At 38.9% G+C, this 12,611-nt stretch overlaps 1 protein-coding gene across 1 annotated transcript in view; it reads left to right on the top strand.

Moving 5' to 3' along the window:
• The window catches only part of grik3 (glutamate ionotropic receptor kainate type subunit 3), a 121,290-nt gene that overhangs the window by 60,464 nt on the left and 48,215 nt on the right, over positions 1-12,611 (top strand). The window contains exons 2-5 of the mRNA XM_088084275.1: positions 5,851-6,024; positions 6,879-7,136; positions 7,295-7,476; positions 11,804-11,857. Of these exons, the coding sequence (XP_087940401.1) occupies positions 5,851-6,024; positions 6,879-7,136; positions 7,295-7,476; positions 11,804-11,857 (668 nt within the window). The remainder of the gene's footprint in view (positions 1-5,850; positions 6,025-6,878; positions 7,137-7,294; positions 7,477-11,803; positions 11,858-12,611) is intronic.

Below are 12,611 nucleotides of genomic sequence, written 5' to 3'. Positions count from 1 at the left end.
TCTGCACTTTGGTGACATTCGCTAGTTTAATGGGTTTTTATTTTATCTTTCTGAACATATGTTTTTGTTTCAATATCAATATTTAAGACTACAGTATTAAATATTACCTTTTAGTTGCCGGGTTAACTGCTCTTATATGTCTCAGCTTTGCACTTTATGTTGCTTTTGCTTTGTGTAACTAGATCTGGAAATCTAGGGAGCTGAACATATGTTATGTTGGCACCATTATAACACTACTGGAGTAAGGTTTATCAGCTGCAGAAGTCCGTCTCGACTTGATATTTTAGGCGCTGGAGCCTAAGGGTAAAACCAGCAGATTTGTAACTTACTGTAAAACTTCACTTAATGGCCCAGTCTCTATCTGACGCTGGGTCTCTTTTAATAGCCGAGTGTATTATGCATTTTGACAAATAAATGCAGATCCTAATTAGATTGTGGGTCTGGTCGTCAGACATTCAATTTTATAGAAGACCTTTGACATTTCTAACCTCTTAAAGCCCACTGGTTCGTTGTCTGCCCCGTTAGAGCTAGTTTAACTGCTAAGATTGTGCATACAAATATACCTGTAGTGTTTTTACAATGGTCATTGTCAGATTCTCTCCAGTTCATTCGGTTGGTTCGTTTTATGGAAACCATGAGCACCAAATTATAATTCATTCAGATTTACCAACAAACAAGAGGCAAAAAAGTGGTGACTCCCTACCTCTGCAGCAGTCAAAGTGCTAATACGCATCCCTCCCTCGGTTATTTATGATCCTTTAGTCCACAAGAGTCCACCGATCAAAAGAATCGAAAGGGGTCTTGATAAAAAATAAAAAACCCACGTTGTGAATATTGTCACATGAAGTCCATTGCTCATTGTCTGCAAACTGCTAACATGCTAAATGTGTTAGCTTACTGGCTAGAAAAAAAGAAAAAGTGTCCCGTCCTTTCTCTGTTTAGTTTTCACCCCTTTCCATTTTCGGGGTGCCAAATACGCTAGTCGCTGACAGGCAGCTGGGTTTTAATACGATAAAGTGAGCGGATTTGTAGATTTGTTTTTAATATGCTGGGTGTAAATACTCAGATGCCGTAAAAAGGGCCGCGTTCACTATCGCGAGAGTGACGTTCATGTTCACTGCTGCGTCATGTCGACACCTAGTAAAACATGCACATGCACATGCACATGCTGTCCGTTGTCAAACATGCTGAACAAAACTCAGGCGAAACAGTAGCCAGACATTTTTCCGTCCAGCCCAGGAAAGTAAGAGAATAGCGAAAAAACAAAGTTTAACTTCAGCATCTCTCTCTCTCTCTCTCTCTCTCTCAGTTTTCAATTCAATTTGCTTTATTGGCATGAATGTTTGCAAAACAATATTGCCAAAGCCTCAGATACAATTAAATGATGATATAAATAAATACAAGGGAAAAAAAAAAAAATAGATGCATAAATAAAAAAAGAGCAGGAAGATTTTGTTTTCTCTCTCTCTGTTTCTCTCAGACAAGACATATGTGTGTGTGTGTGTGTGTGTGTGTGTGTGCGCGTGCGTGTCTTGTCTGTCTCTGTCTCTTTCTGGTACAAAAGGAATCGTCCCGTACAGATGCCGGTCCCACTTCAGGCTTCGGTGATTTAAGCAAATAAAAAAAATAAAACCTGCACCAGTAATTGAAGTTTTACGGTATGTGAGAAATTCATAAATAATTTGCCTTATATTGCATAGTCTACACGATACTGTAGCATAACACGTTCGTTATAATTTACACAAACATTACTAGTTGTCTTTGCTGTTTCTTCATATTTCTGTAACTTTGGATGGTCTGGTCTCACTCTGCAGTTTTAGAGTTGAACGTGAATCGTCCTCTCCTTACATACATCAGTCTGCAGCTTCTGAATGCAGCTGATCCACAAAGTCCTCAAAGGACAAATTATGGAAACAGCTGCAATTAGTGGCTGATTTATATATTGTGGTAGGACCTTAGAGACTAATTAAAGGCCTTTGTGTTCTTGCCTATTGGAGGCATGCTAATTTGAAGCCTTTTGACTAAGATTCACAAGAACATCTCATGAAATTCATGCATCTCAATTTGCACGCGCCCACTGCAATAACGAACATTCAACCGAGTTGTTTAAATGAGAACTTGTAAACATGTTCCATAATATTCCCATCTCTCGATCATTAGAGTAAATTCTGTGCGATGCTAAAAAAAAAAAAAAAAAACAAAAAAACTGCTTATCCTTTATTGGATGGAGTTGCGGGGGCTCTTGTACATTAAGGCTTTAAGGCTATTGTGCTTATGGCAGAATTCTGAAAAGGGCAAAGCAAGTTATCTGCAGGATTTTCCTCCCAAGGAGCAGGTTTCCCCCTGTTTATTAAATTTGTTAAAGTGCTTCTGAGCAATGCACATTTTATCCTCTTAACAGTCAAATTACTATATACTCCAGCAATTACTTAATGTACTCTAATGAGATTTCCCCATGAAATGGAAGGATTCATTTATTTTAATGTGACGCATTCCACCGAGCGGTTTATGCATCACGTCCCCTCGCAATCCAGGGAGGCTTTGAGTCATAAATAGTAAGATGAGCTTAGCTTCCAGAGTTGCCACTCTGCTTATAGCAGCAGAGATATGTGATTTAGTGATCCAGGCACTGGGGGTCTGTTCAGGGGCATCGGCAGGTCACAGGTGCTACTTCCAAGCTCAGCTCTCTGCAACCAGGTATTCAGTAGGATTAGTGAAATAATACTTGGCTGGCAGGCAATGTTTGTGAGCTAGGCCATGAGAGTGCAAAATCAAAAACAAAAATAACACACTAAAAAAAAAAAATAAACCACTTTGTGCCCTTTAAATCCCATTGGGCCTAATTAAATTACAGCCTTATTATTGATTCTTTTGGTGCGTTTCTGTATATATGTATGGTGATGGTATGTATAAAAATCCAGTAAAATCCAGTTTTCAAATTGTACTGGGTGGTAAAGTACACCAAATTCAACATTTTTAAAGATTATTTCAACAATGCCAAACACTGTCACGGGTCCAGTGTCTTAAATGTGAGGACTTGCTGCTTTTCTCTGGAAGCCATTCTAAGGTACATATCTCGAGGTTATCTTAAAGAGAGATCTGACTCAAAATCAGCAGAAACCGGCAGCAGAAACAACTTTAAAGATATCTACTGTGAAGATTTAGCATTCAAAAATGTTATGATCTCACTGCAGAGAAAATAGGTTTCAAAAGGTTGTCTGTATAGCTCAAATAATGGCCTTAAAAGTTAAAATGAAGTACAGACATTTGTAACTTTTGATGACAGTTTTTTTCCCCCCAGAATTGACGGAAGGTTGCGGAGACATTTTGCTTTGTTATTGAAATGGGTAATGTGATGAGAGTGGAGGTGGAGGAGCCAGTCTCTCCATAAGCTGATGTTCCTACAGGCGTCGTTTTAGAAGCTGTCTAAACTGTCTTCTTAAAGGCTGCAGCTGAACCACCAAGGGACTTTGTTGTCTTACATTTGACAGTACATGTAATGCTTGTTATTTTACCAATTACACACAATTGGTGCAACTTAAACTATTTTAATATTAGATGTCCAGGACATGACAGTCAAATATTGCCTGGGAAAATACTCTCACTTTGGAATATTCTCTGTTAAAATGAATCAGAAATAACTGTAATTTTCTACATTGTCAGACGTTTGAGGAACACAATTTGTTATATAATCTAAAGTGATCACATTTAAATAAAATCCATGGAGATATGAATGTACATATATGTAGGGATAGGCACTGACTAGGTGGAGGTGTTGAGTTGAATTTTAATTAGAAAGCTACAAAAATGTGTCAGTGTTCATCACACAAACCTCAGACGTTTCAGTATGAACTGACAAGAGACATCACAAGAGATTAGATGTGATCCAACACCGATGCCAGTATTTGAAATGCATCCCATACCACCTAAAAATGCTGAATCCGTTATAAGCGAGCATGCAAGTCTATGCACTGATCCAATACCGCATAATTTATTTATAAACTTTAACCGCCCCAAACGCCCACCCAAATCCCGATGTTGGCACTGTCACCAATGAGATCAAATAATTCTATTTACTATTTTTAGAATATCTCTGTACTAGTATGATCTAAAAAAAATACTTTAAATGTGCGTTGCTTCGTCTTTTTTTAAATTGAGCTTCTTGACATGGAAATGGGTTAGTGGTATACAGCAGTCATTATTCTTTTGTTGTTGTTTTTTAACACAATGACCTTAGATTGGTACTCTGAATCAGCCAAGAAGTCAGGTCAGATACCAGAATAAGAAGTGGTATCGGGATTGAGATCTGTATTGGTTTTGATATCATTATCAGTATCAGTATCAGTATCAGTATCAGTGTCGATGTCAGTGTCAGTATCAGGATGAAAAACTTGGTATTGGAATATCTCTACAACAAATAGATTTTTTTAAAAAGTAAAAACTTAAGCAACAAAGGCATAAGGTATCCTGACTTTAAGTCCCTTGTGTGAATAAGCTCCAAAAACACTGGATCCTACATTTCCTACAATGCAACCAATTACATCATTTATCACAAAGTATGTCTTAAACACTGAACATTGGCAAAATATAAAAGAATTTAAAGTGATGTAAAACCAGCAGTATAGTCTCAAAGACCCCATAAATACTGTGCATTGTTTTACCGGATAAAGGTTAAAAAAAACGCACACAAATACAAGAACGTGTAACATATACAGTACGAAACCATACTTAAAACTAAATATAAGCTGGATAACTGTAGTTAAGTGCTTGGGGCAGACTAAATGAGGTTGAAGGCTGATGCCAGAAATTGTGTTTTAAATTTGCTTTCTAATGAGTCAACTGAGCTTGCCTCTCAAATTTGCATAGGCAGACGATTCCACTGAATAAGGCTTGTTAAGAAAAATCATGCCACCTACTAATGTGAACTGATTTTTGGAATAGTTGGAGAGGTGACTAGAGGTAATAAGTGGGATGGTGCAAGCTTTCTGAATACTGAACTACTTCTGAACTACAGAAGACAACCATTTTCTCTCGTTGAGTAGTATTTACCAAAACAAATGAAGTGGTCTTTATGTATAATATCTGTGGAATTCCTCTTTAAGCAAACTAAATTTAATCTAAAATAATTTATTTTGGTTGTTAAAGCTTTATTGTCTGGGCTGTAGACCCAGTAGAACATATAAAAAAAACTCCAATTCATCTGGCAAACTGTTGAAAAAAAGAAGTTTTTTCTCCTCTACATTGATGTAGTGCGGCACCAGTGGACTGATACACACCACCCTCTCAAACGATATTCTACTTTGATGTACCCACAGACATGATTTGTAAGTTTTGAGCAGTAGTCCACCCCATCAGAAAAATGGAAAAAATACTTTCCTTTGAAATTTATGTAAAAGAAGAGTGGCCACGTCCAGTTATCTGCTCCACAATGTGGTGAAATAAAAGGACATCTTAATGGGGAGACAAGAGCCTGAGATATTCTGCTGCCCTGATGGAACAGACAGACAGACAGACGAACACACACACACACACACACACACACACACACACACACACACACACACACACACACACACTCCTTAAATCCATTATGGCTTTGGACTTCAAAGCTGATATTGGTTTTTTCAGCATTCTCTGAAAATGGAGAGGGTTGCTCCATGTTTGCTGAGCAAATTTAATACCTCGTGTTATGTGCGCTGCTCCCCTCACTGCTAGTCCTAAGCACAAATGCCTCTCAATATTTTTCTCCATTTAGCCCCACCTGGAATTCTGCTGCGTTTTTCCTTTTGCTTGTGATGGTTTGAGACCATTCGTCATGGGCCTTACGTCTCTTTTTCTTTTGTTTTTCAGGTGGGATTTTCGAACAAACAGATGGACCTGTTTCACTTGTAAGCGCGGAGGAGCTTGCCTTCAAATTTGCTGTCAATAACATTAACAGAAACAGGACTTTGTTGCCAAACACAACACTAACATATGACATACAGAGGATTAATATCTACGACAGTTTTGAGGCGTCAAGAAAAGGTAAGTGGCTAGCTCCATGTTTATTCAAGGATTGTGATTACAGTATGGAGGAAGACAAGATTCTGGTCAGTCAAAAAAACAACATAATATCTGTATTAGGTTAATAATCAACGGTTTTGGCTTACAAATCAGAATCTTGTATTTAGGCAAGTATTAGGGCCCTGACACACCAAACCGTCAGCCATTCGTCAATGGAAAGCTGCTGGTAATTATCCGTCACCCTAGTTTTGGGGTGTTTCCTAAACTGTTGCTGTAGTCAGGCCCTTGTCAGCTTTTTTTTTTTTTTTTTTGGGTGGATTCAGCATGTTTAATTTGCGTCAAAGCTGGTGGGAGCCTGTCGGAGAGCAAAATCAATTTGATTGGCTGTTCACCCCAGTGCACGGGGAGAGTAAAATAAGTAATAAAAGCAAACCAACAACTGAAGAGGGAATGAGAAAGAAGCAAACTTGCTATATGAGGCAAGATTTTTTTTAACCACTGAGCTCATGTCAAATGTTCTTTGCGCTACAAACATTAGGTTATGTTAATGTTCTAACTGACTAACTAGCGTCTTGAATCCATCCTGTCAATCTTCCGGTTTTTCTTTTTTAATGTAGAACATAGACTACTGCTGCCTGCTGGAGAAGTATTTCTCTTCATACAGAGGCAAAATGTACGTGCTAGTTGGCCACTGGCTGTAGTCTTTGTGGTGTGCAACTTTTTGGCTGAGACACAGGCAACATGAGGTGATGCAACAGTTGGCCTTCGCCGCCACTAGTTCTTTCATGATGGTTTGGTGTGTCTGGACGTTTAGGTGATCTGTGATTGAAAGGGTAACACGCTTTTTTCTCAAACTTTTTCTTGATCTTCTCCAGCTTGTGACCAGCTGTCTTTAGGTGTGGTTGCAATATTCGGGCCCTCACATAGTTCTTCGTCAAATGCTGTGCAGTCCATCTGTAATGCACTGGAAGTGCCGCACATCCAGGTGCGGTGGAAACACCACCCCATGGACAACAGGGACACCTTTTATGCCAATTTATACCCGGATTATTCTTCGCTAAGCTACGCTATCCTGGACCTGGTGCAGTTTCTCAAATGGAAAACAGCCACTGTCGTATACGATGACAGCACAGGTGAACAGACTATTGTTCTATTAAATATATAAACACAGTACACATGTACAAAGAACGCTATCCCATTAAAACCAATGAACTAAGTGTAGAAAATGGGGAAGTATTTTCTGAGTGATACTGTTGGACACGTCTCCATTCGTGCTGTTTCTCCTCTTCAGGTCTTATTAGACTACAGGAGCTGATAATGGCCCCGTCCAGGTACAACATTAGGCTAAAGATCCGCCAGCTTCCTCTCGACACGCAGGACACGAGACCTCTTCTCAAAGAAATGAAGAGAAGCCGGGAGTTCCGGATCATATTTGACTGCAGTCACCACATGGCTGCACAGATCCTCAAACAGGTGAGTCAGAAAGTGCGGCACAGACCCTCCTCATGTCAGATCTTAGCATGGCCGAACAAGTGAAAGCATGTGGTCCTCCTCCACACAGCTGCCACTGGCACCAGTTGATTCTTTAGCATTCAGTTGATCAGACTTCAGGCTTTGACTTGCCAAGAACCTGGGAGGAGAGTAGCAGCAGAAGGTGTGCTGGTAATAATTAATCAGCCGTGGGATTTTGCTGTCAGAGAGCATGGGATTTCCACTTGTGCCACCTGCCTGCTCAGAACACCTTAAAAGTGAGACAATCACAGTAATGTCCCCCGGTAGATGTGAAATCTAAAACTAACTAATTGATATTTGTGTACTTTTGTAGGATACACTTTCAGGAGTGAACAACTTTCTTTTGATACTGAAGGATGACTAAGGTATTTTTAAACTTGGACCCTGTTTTCCTATGTTTTTGTGTCTAATTGATTTATCGGAAGTGTAATTTTTTTAAATTGGTCCAGTATTGAGCGAGACCACAGCAGCCAGCAGCCATGAAACAGGCTGCAATGTAATCCCTGCAGGCAATTGTAACTGTAAAGGCTCACCTTCACTGTAATCCAGCAATCACAAACTCTGGTTTGGTTGACATATACCCTTAATGTAACAGGTTAGATGTGAAAATACGCTGGCTTTATAGCTGCTCAAATGACTATTGATTTAAATGGAATCTGGTGTGCTTGGCAATGGCGATTTCGGGTCTGTTTCTAGTTAAAAAAAAACAAAACAGGGTCTTACTCTTTAACAAAAAGGTCAACCTCTGTAAGGATCCTCTCTGTAAGTTGTAAATAACAATCTGAGCCAATCAGTGGCAAAAACAAGCTCTTTCAGCAGACGTAAATCAGCTCATTACATTGCAGCCAGTTTTGCCACTGCTGGCTGCAATGACATCAACAATTGTCATTCTCATTAGTCACTTAGACACAAAAACATTGGAAAATTGGGTCCAGGGTGGAAAATACACAAGTTACCCTTTATATAGAGAACACGTCATAACTTGGTGTTGTCTGTGCATCTGTTGCCACAGGCTTTGTATTATAGATTGTTAAACTATTTTCACAGGTTAATTCTTGGCCAGACTTTAAATATACATCTCAGATCCAAAGTAACTGATTATGAAACAGGGTTCAATATAAATGATTGCCAGTCAACAAAAAAACTGTCAGTATGATGTACAGTGTAGACATTGTGTAGGTGGTCTAATGCTCTATAGATGTCAAGAACAGGCTGGTGGACCCACCACCCTCCCCACCCCCATCCATTCAGGGTGCTGTCAGCTTCTGTTAGCATGTTTACCAAATGCATCATCTCCTCCCAAGTTATTTAAATAACTCAGTCCTCCCAAGTTATTGAGATCTAAGCTGACATATATTCGCTCGTGGCCAGTCTGCACATCTCGCACCAAGGATTCAGAGTCCTCTTGAGAGAAGAAGTGAGAGGAGGTTTTGAGGCTAAAATGCTACAGACAGTTCCTGTCCATGACCAAATTGTCAGGGTGCTACAGCTTTTAAAATAAGGGGAAAATGTTACGAGTGATGCCAAGAATACTGCATCCACTGTGTTTAGCTAAAAAACTACTAAAAATGTTGCACACCAGCATCATGCATCTTTAACTGTGTCTTCTGCATCATTGATTTATCACAATATATTTTTAACAAATAACTTGATAATGATATTGTGATATTGTAGGGGTTGATTATTGATGGTTTCACAAAATATTCAGACTTACACAATGAGAATTTTCATTAAAAAAATCAAACGTAATGTCGATAGAATGATTAAGTGGGTAAAGGCAAATAATAGAACACCTAGAACAGTCTGGTAATTTCAGAAAATTACTTCACCCCACAGTAACCTTAACCTTAACCCTAGCCTTTAAAATCAGGAAAAGATGACATTTGCAACATTAGGTTATCCAAAATCTAAAAATGATGTTTATTCTCATATGACCATATTGATATAATATATAATAATAATATATAATATCTAGCCCAATTTTTTTTTTTTTTAATTATTTCGGTTATTTTTTAAATTCTGTTAATCCTTTCCCCACCGGGGTTGCCAACTCTCACGCATCTGCCGCATGGCTCATGCTCTGCCGGGCTCTGTCTCACGCTCTCACAGCAACAAAGCAAATATCACACCAAAACACTGCGACAGGAAGTCGCAAGTGTTGAACAATCATATAATGCAGTGAACAAATTTGACTTTAGAATACAGCTGAGTATTTGACAACAAAGCTGCATTTGATTATTGCGGATCAAACAGCTGATCGTCCAACAGCAGCACAGTGAGAGAGACAGACAAACAGAGCAGAGCTTCTCCTCACAGCACCAAAGAGTCTGAATGAACAAACAGACAAATATTCAGCGGTAAGTGCCGTCTTTAGACTTCTACAGACTACTTTGTTTTAATTTCAGGTTTCGTTAGACTTTGGATGGAATTATTTAGAAACACCAGGACTCATCGCTCTGTGTCTCATCCAGCCGCTTGTACTGAGCTCTCGTTAATATTACCGGGGGCAGATGTGGTGATTTGGGGGCCTGGGGCCAACCAAGCACATTGCCTTTTTTTTTTCAACCTTTCTCTAATTGAGAATGTTGGTGGGCTGTTGGCAGCTATAGAAGAAGTAGGCCTACTCAAAAAAAAAATGCCAGAGTAAAATGAGCACACAGCAAGTTAAATTCACAGACCTGCAGTCAGGAGAGGTGGCCAATGTATAATATAATAATAAATAATAAATATAATGTGTCACATGTTTATTACACTCCAACACACCATGCTCAAATGAATCTGCCAGTAAACTATGGAGACAAAAAACAAATAAACAAACAAAAGAAAAAGCAAAAAGCAAAATTCTTTCATTAATTGTAATCGGGGTAAAATGTTGAATTAATGGTGATATTTATTTTAGGTGTAATCGCCCAGCCCTACTAAAATGAAGTGAGAAGATTCTAACAATCTGGTAAATCTAGCCACTTTCAATACTGCACCACACAAAGCTTGATGTCTCAATGAAATTTTATGTGACAGTCCCCTAAAATGGTTTTCTTACTAGGCATAATTGGAATGAATAACACCTACGTTTTGATTTGCAAGCAGCAGTGACAAAATGTACCCGCTACTGAACTACAGTATCTTAAGGTTTGCAGACTGCTCCATTTACAAAAAGCTCAGTCCTATCCAAGACAATAAGTAGAATTCAAAAGACAGAAGTGAATTCATGTGTAATGTGACTTGACTGGTACAGCAGATGCAGGCGTATAAAGGAGAATCTGCTGCAACTGTTTTAAAGGGGTTTCAATATCAAGTAATGCATTATGCCCTTGGAATACTTTGTTCGTCATACCATGATTACTTGCAGTATGTGGGGTCCTGTCTTCACTCTGAGAGGCTCACCTTCACTCAACATGCCTCTGTCAGGTTATATTTCCTCTCAGATTGGATGGGAGGAAATGAGAAGCACGTCCCTGGCGTCTTTTAAAAGAACTTTTATGTGTGACCCTGCTACTGTTGTGGTGGGAACATATGGAGGTTTACTAAAACAGGAGGTTGATGAAGAAAAGAAACGTCGACAGAATTTTATTGTTCCATACCTTTGAATTCACCCTGCAGCAGTGGAAAAATTACTCTAATTAATAAAAACTCCCACTCACAATATAAAACATGACACAAAGTTTCAATGTCATTTGTTTGGCTTGATATATATTGATGGAGAATGGAATTTGCCTCCACATAAGCACAGCATCTTATTTACATAACCTTGGCTTTTTTTTTTCCTCTTTTTTTTTTTTTTTAAACGACAGATGGTACAATTAAATAGGAAGAACAGCCGCCATGGGAATGTGGTACCTTTGAATGTAGATTGAGTGAAACAAGTGGCAGTGATGGAGTGTTCGGATGTGAGGCAAAGATTACGAGCTCTTTTGATTGAAGGCTCTCTTCTCTGCTGGAATGACGTCACGTGCCCTGCGCCATTGCAAACCATTTAAATGCATAGGAAAGCATCAAGTACTGGTGCTATTCTGTAATTCTGTGGACCACATATGGTGTAGAAATCCTGACAAGCTACAGCAGAAACTTGCCTACAAAATAAACAGCGTGTTGTCAATATGCTCGTTAAAACCTGGCTATTTTTTTTCCCTCACTGACGAGGTCTTTTTGAGCATCTCTTTGGTGCTGTTTGTTCTCACTGTGCTGTTGATTCTAAAATGCCCTGACATGACAAAATGACCATTTTCTCCATCCTGTCTCTATTCATTCACACCTTTCTTTCCCATCCTCTGTCTCCATCTCCTTCCAGGCCCAGACCATGGGGATGATGACAGAGTATTACCACTATATCTTCACCACTCTGGTAATGTACCATGCTTGTTAATGCAAATAGAGTCTCGTTTGTTCTCATCTCCCTACCGCTTGAGTTTTTGATGAATAGTGGCTAATTGCCAATGGGGTTTGGAACCAGTCCATAATATCAATTTTGTTTGACAAGCTGGAGGCATAATGGCGTCTTCAGTGTGCTGTAGTAAACACTCCGCTTTATAGTGAAGTCAACAGAAGTCTTTGAGGTGGCAGTATAAAAAAACAACAGCTTGAGATTCAAAACTGAATGTGGCTTCCAAGTTTGAAAAAGACCTAAATTGGTCCTCTGTGAGCTCTTACGCGATATATAATTAAATTAAATGCCATATATTCTTAAAGTGAAAATTGACAAAATGTGGACTAAATGGGAACACATCACCAGCAAAATTGAAGCACATGAATTTAATCGCATATAATTCCTAGATCAACTTACAAAGCTTTTAATAAACAGACTAGATAAACAACTAAATGTAAGTTATTGATTTCAGGCTATATTTGAGTGTTTATTAAGGTCAATAGAACTTTTCTTACTTGGCAAAATAAACATCATTAATGGGTTACTGAATTACCCGTTGGACTGTTAGTTAATGCAGCGGCTGACAGGAAATAAACAGGGACCAAAGCTGATGTGACATTGCACTAACAATAACAATCAAATAGACAACAGGCAATTGATTTCAGCTGCTGAGATATGTGAGAACTTGTTTATTTCTGTTGAGGCTTTCAGCCATAACTGTATTGTTTAATGA

This window comes from Plectropomus leopardus, chromosome 11, assembly GCF_026936395.1.
Source record: "Plectropomus leopardus strain MGB_pleo_1.0 chromosome 11, ASM2693639v1, whole genome shotgun sequence".
Lineage (NCBI taxonomy): Eukaryota > Metazoa > Chordata > Actinopteri > Perciformes > Serranidae > Plectropomus > Plectropomus leopardus.
The sequence above is the reverse complement of the archived record's forward strand: the minus strand, read 5'-3'. Positions and strand labels throughout refer to the sequence as shown.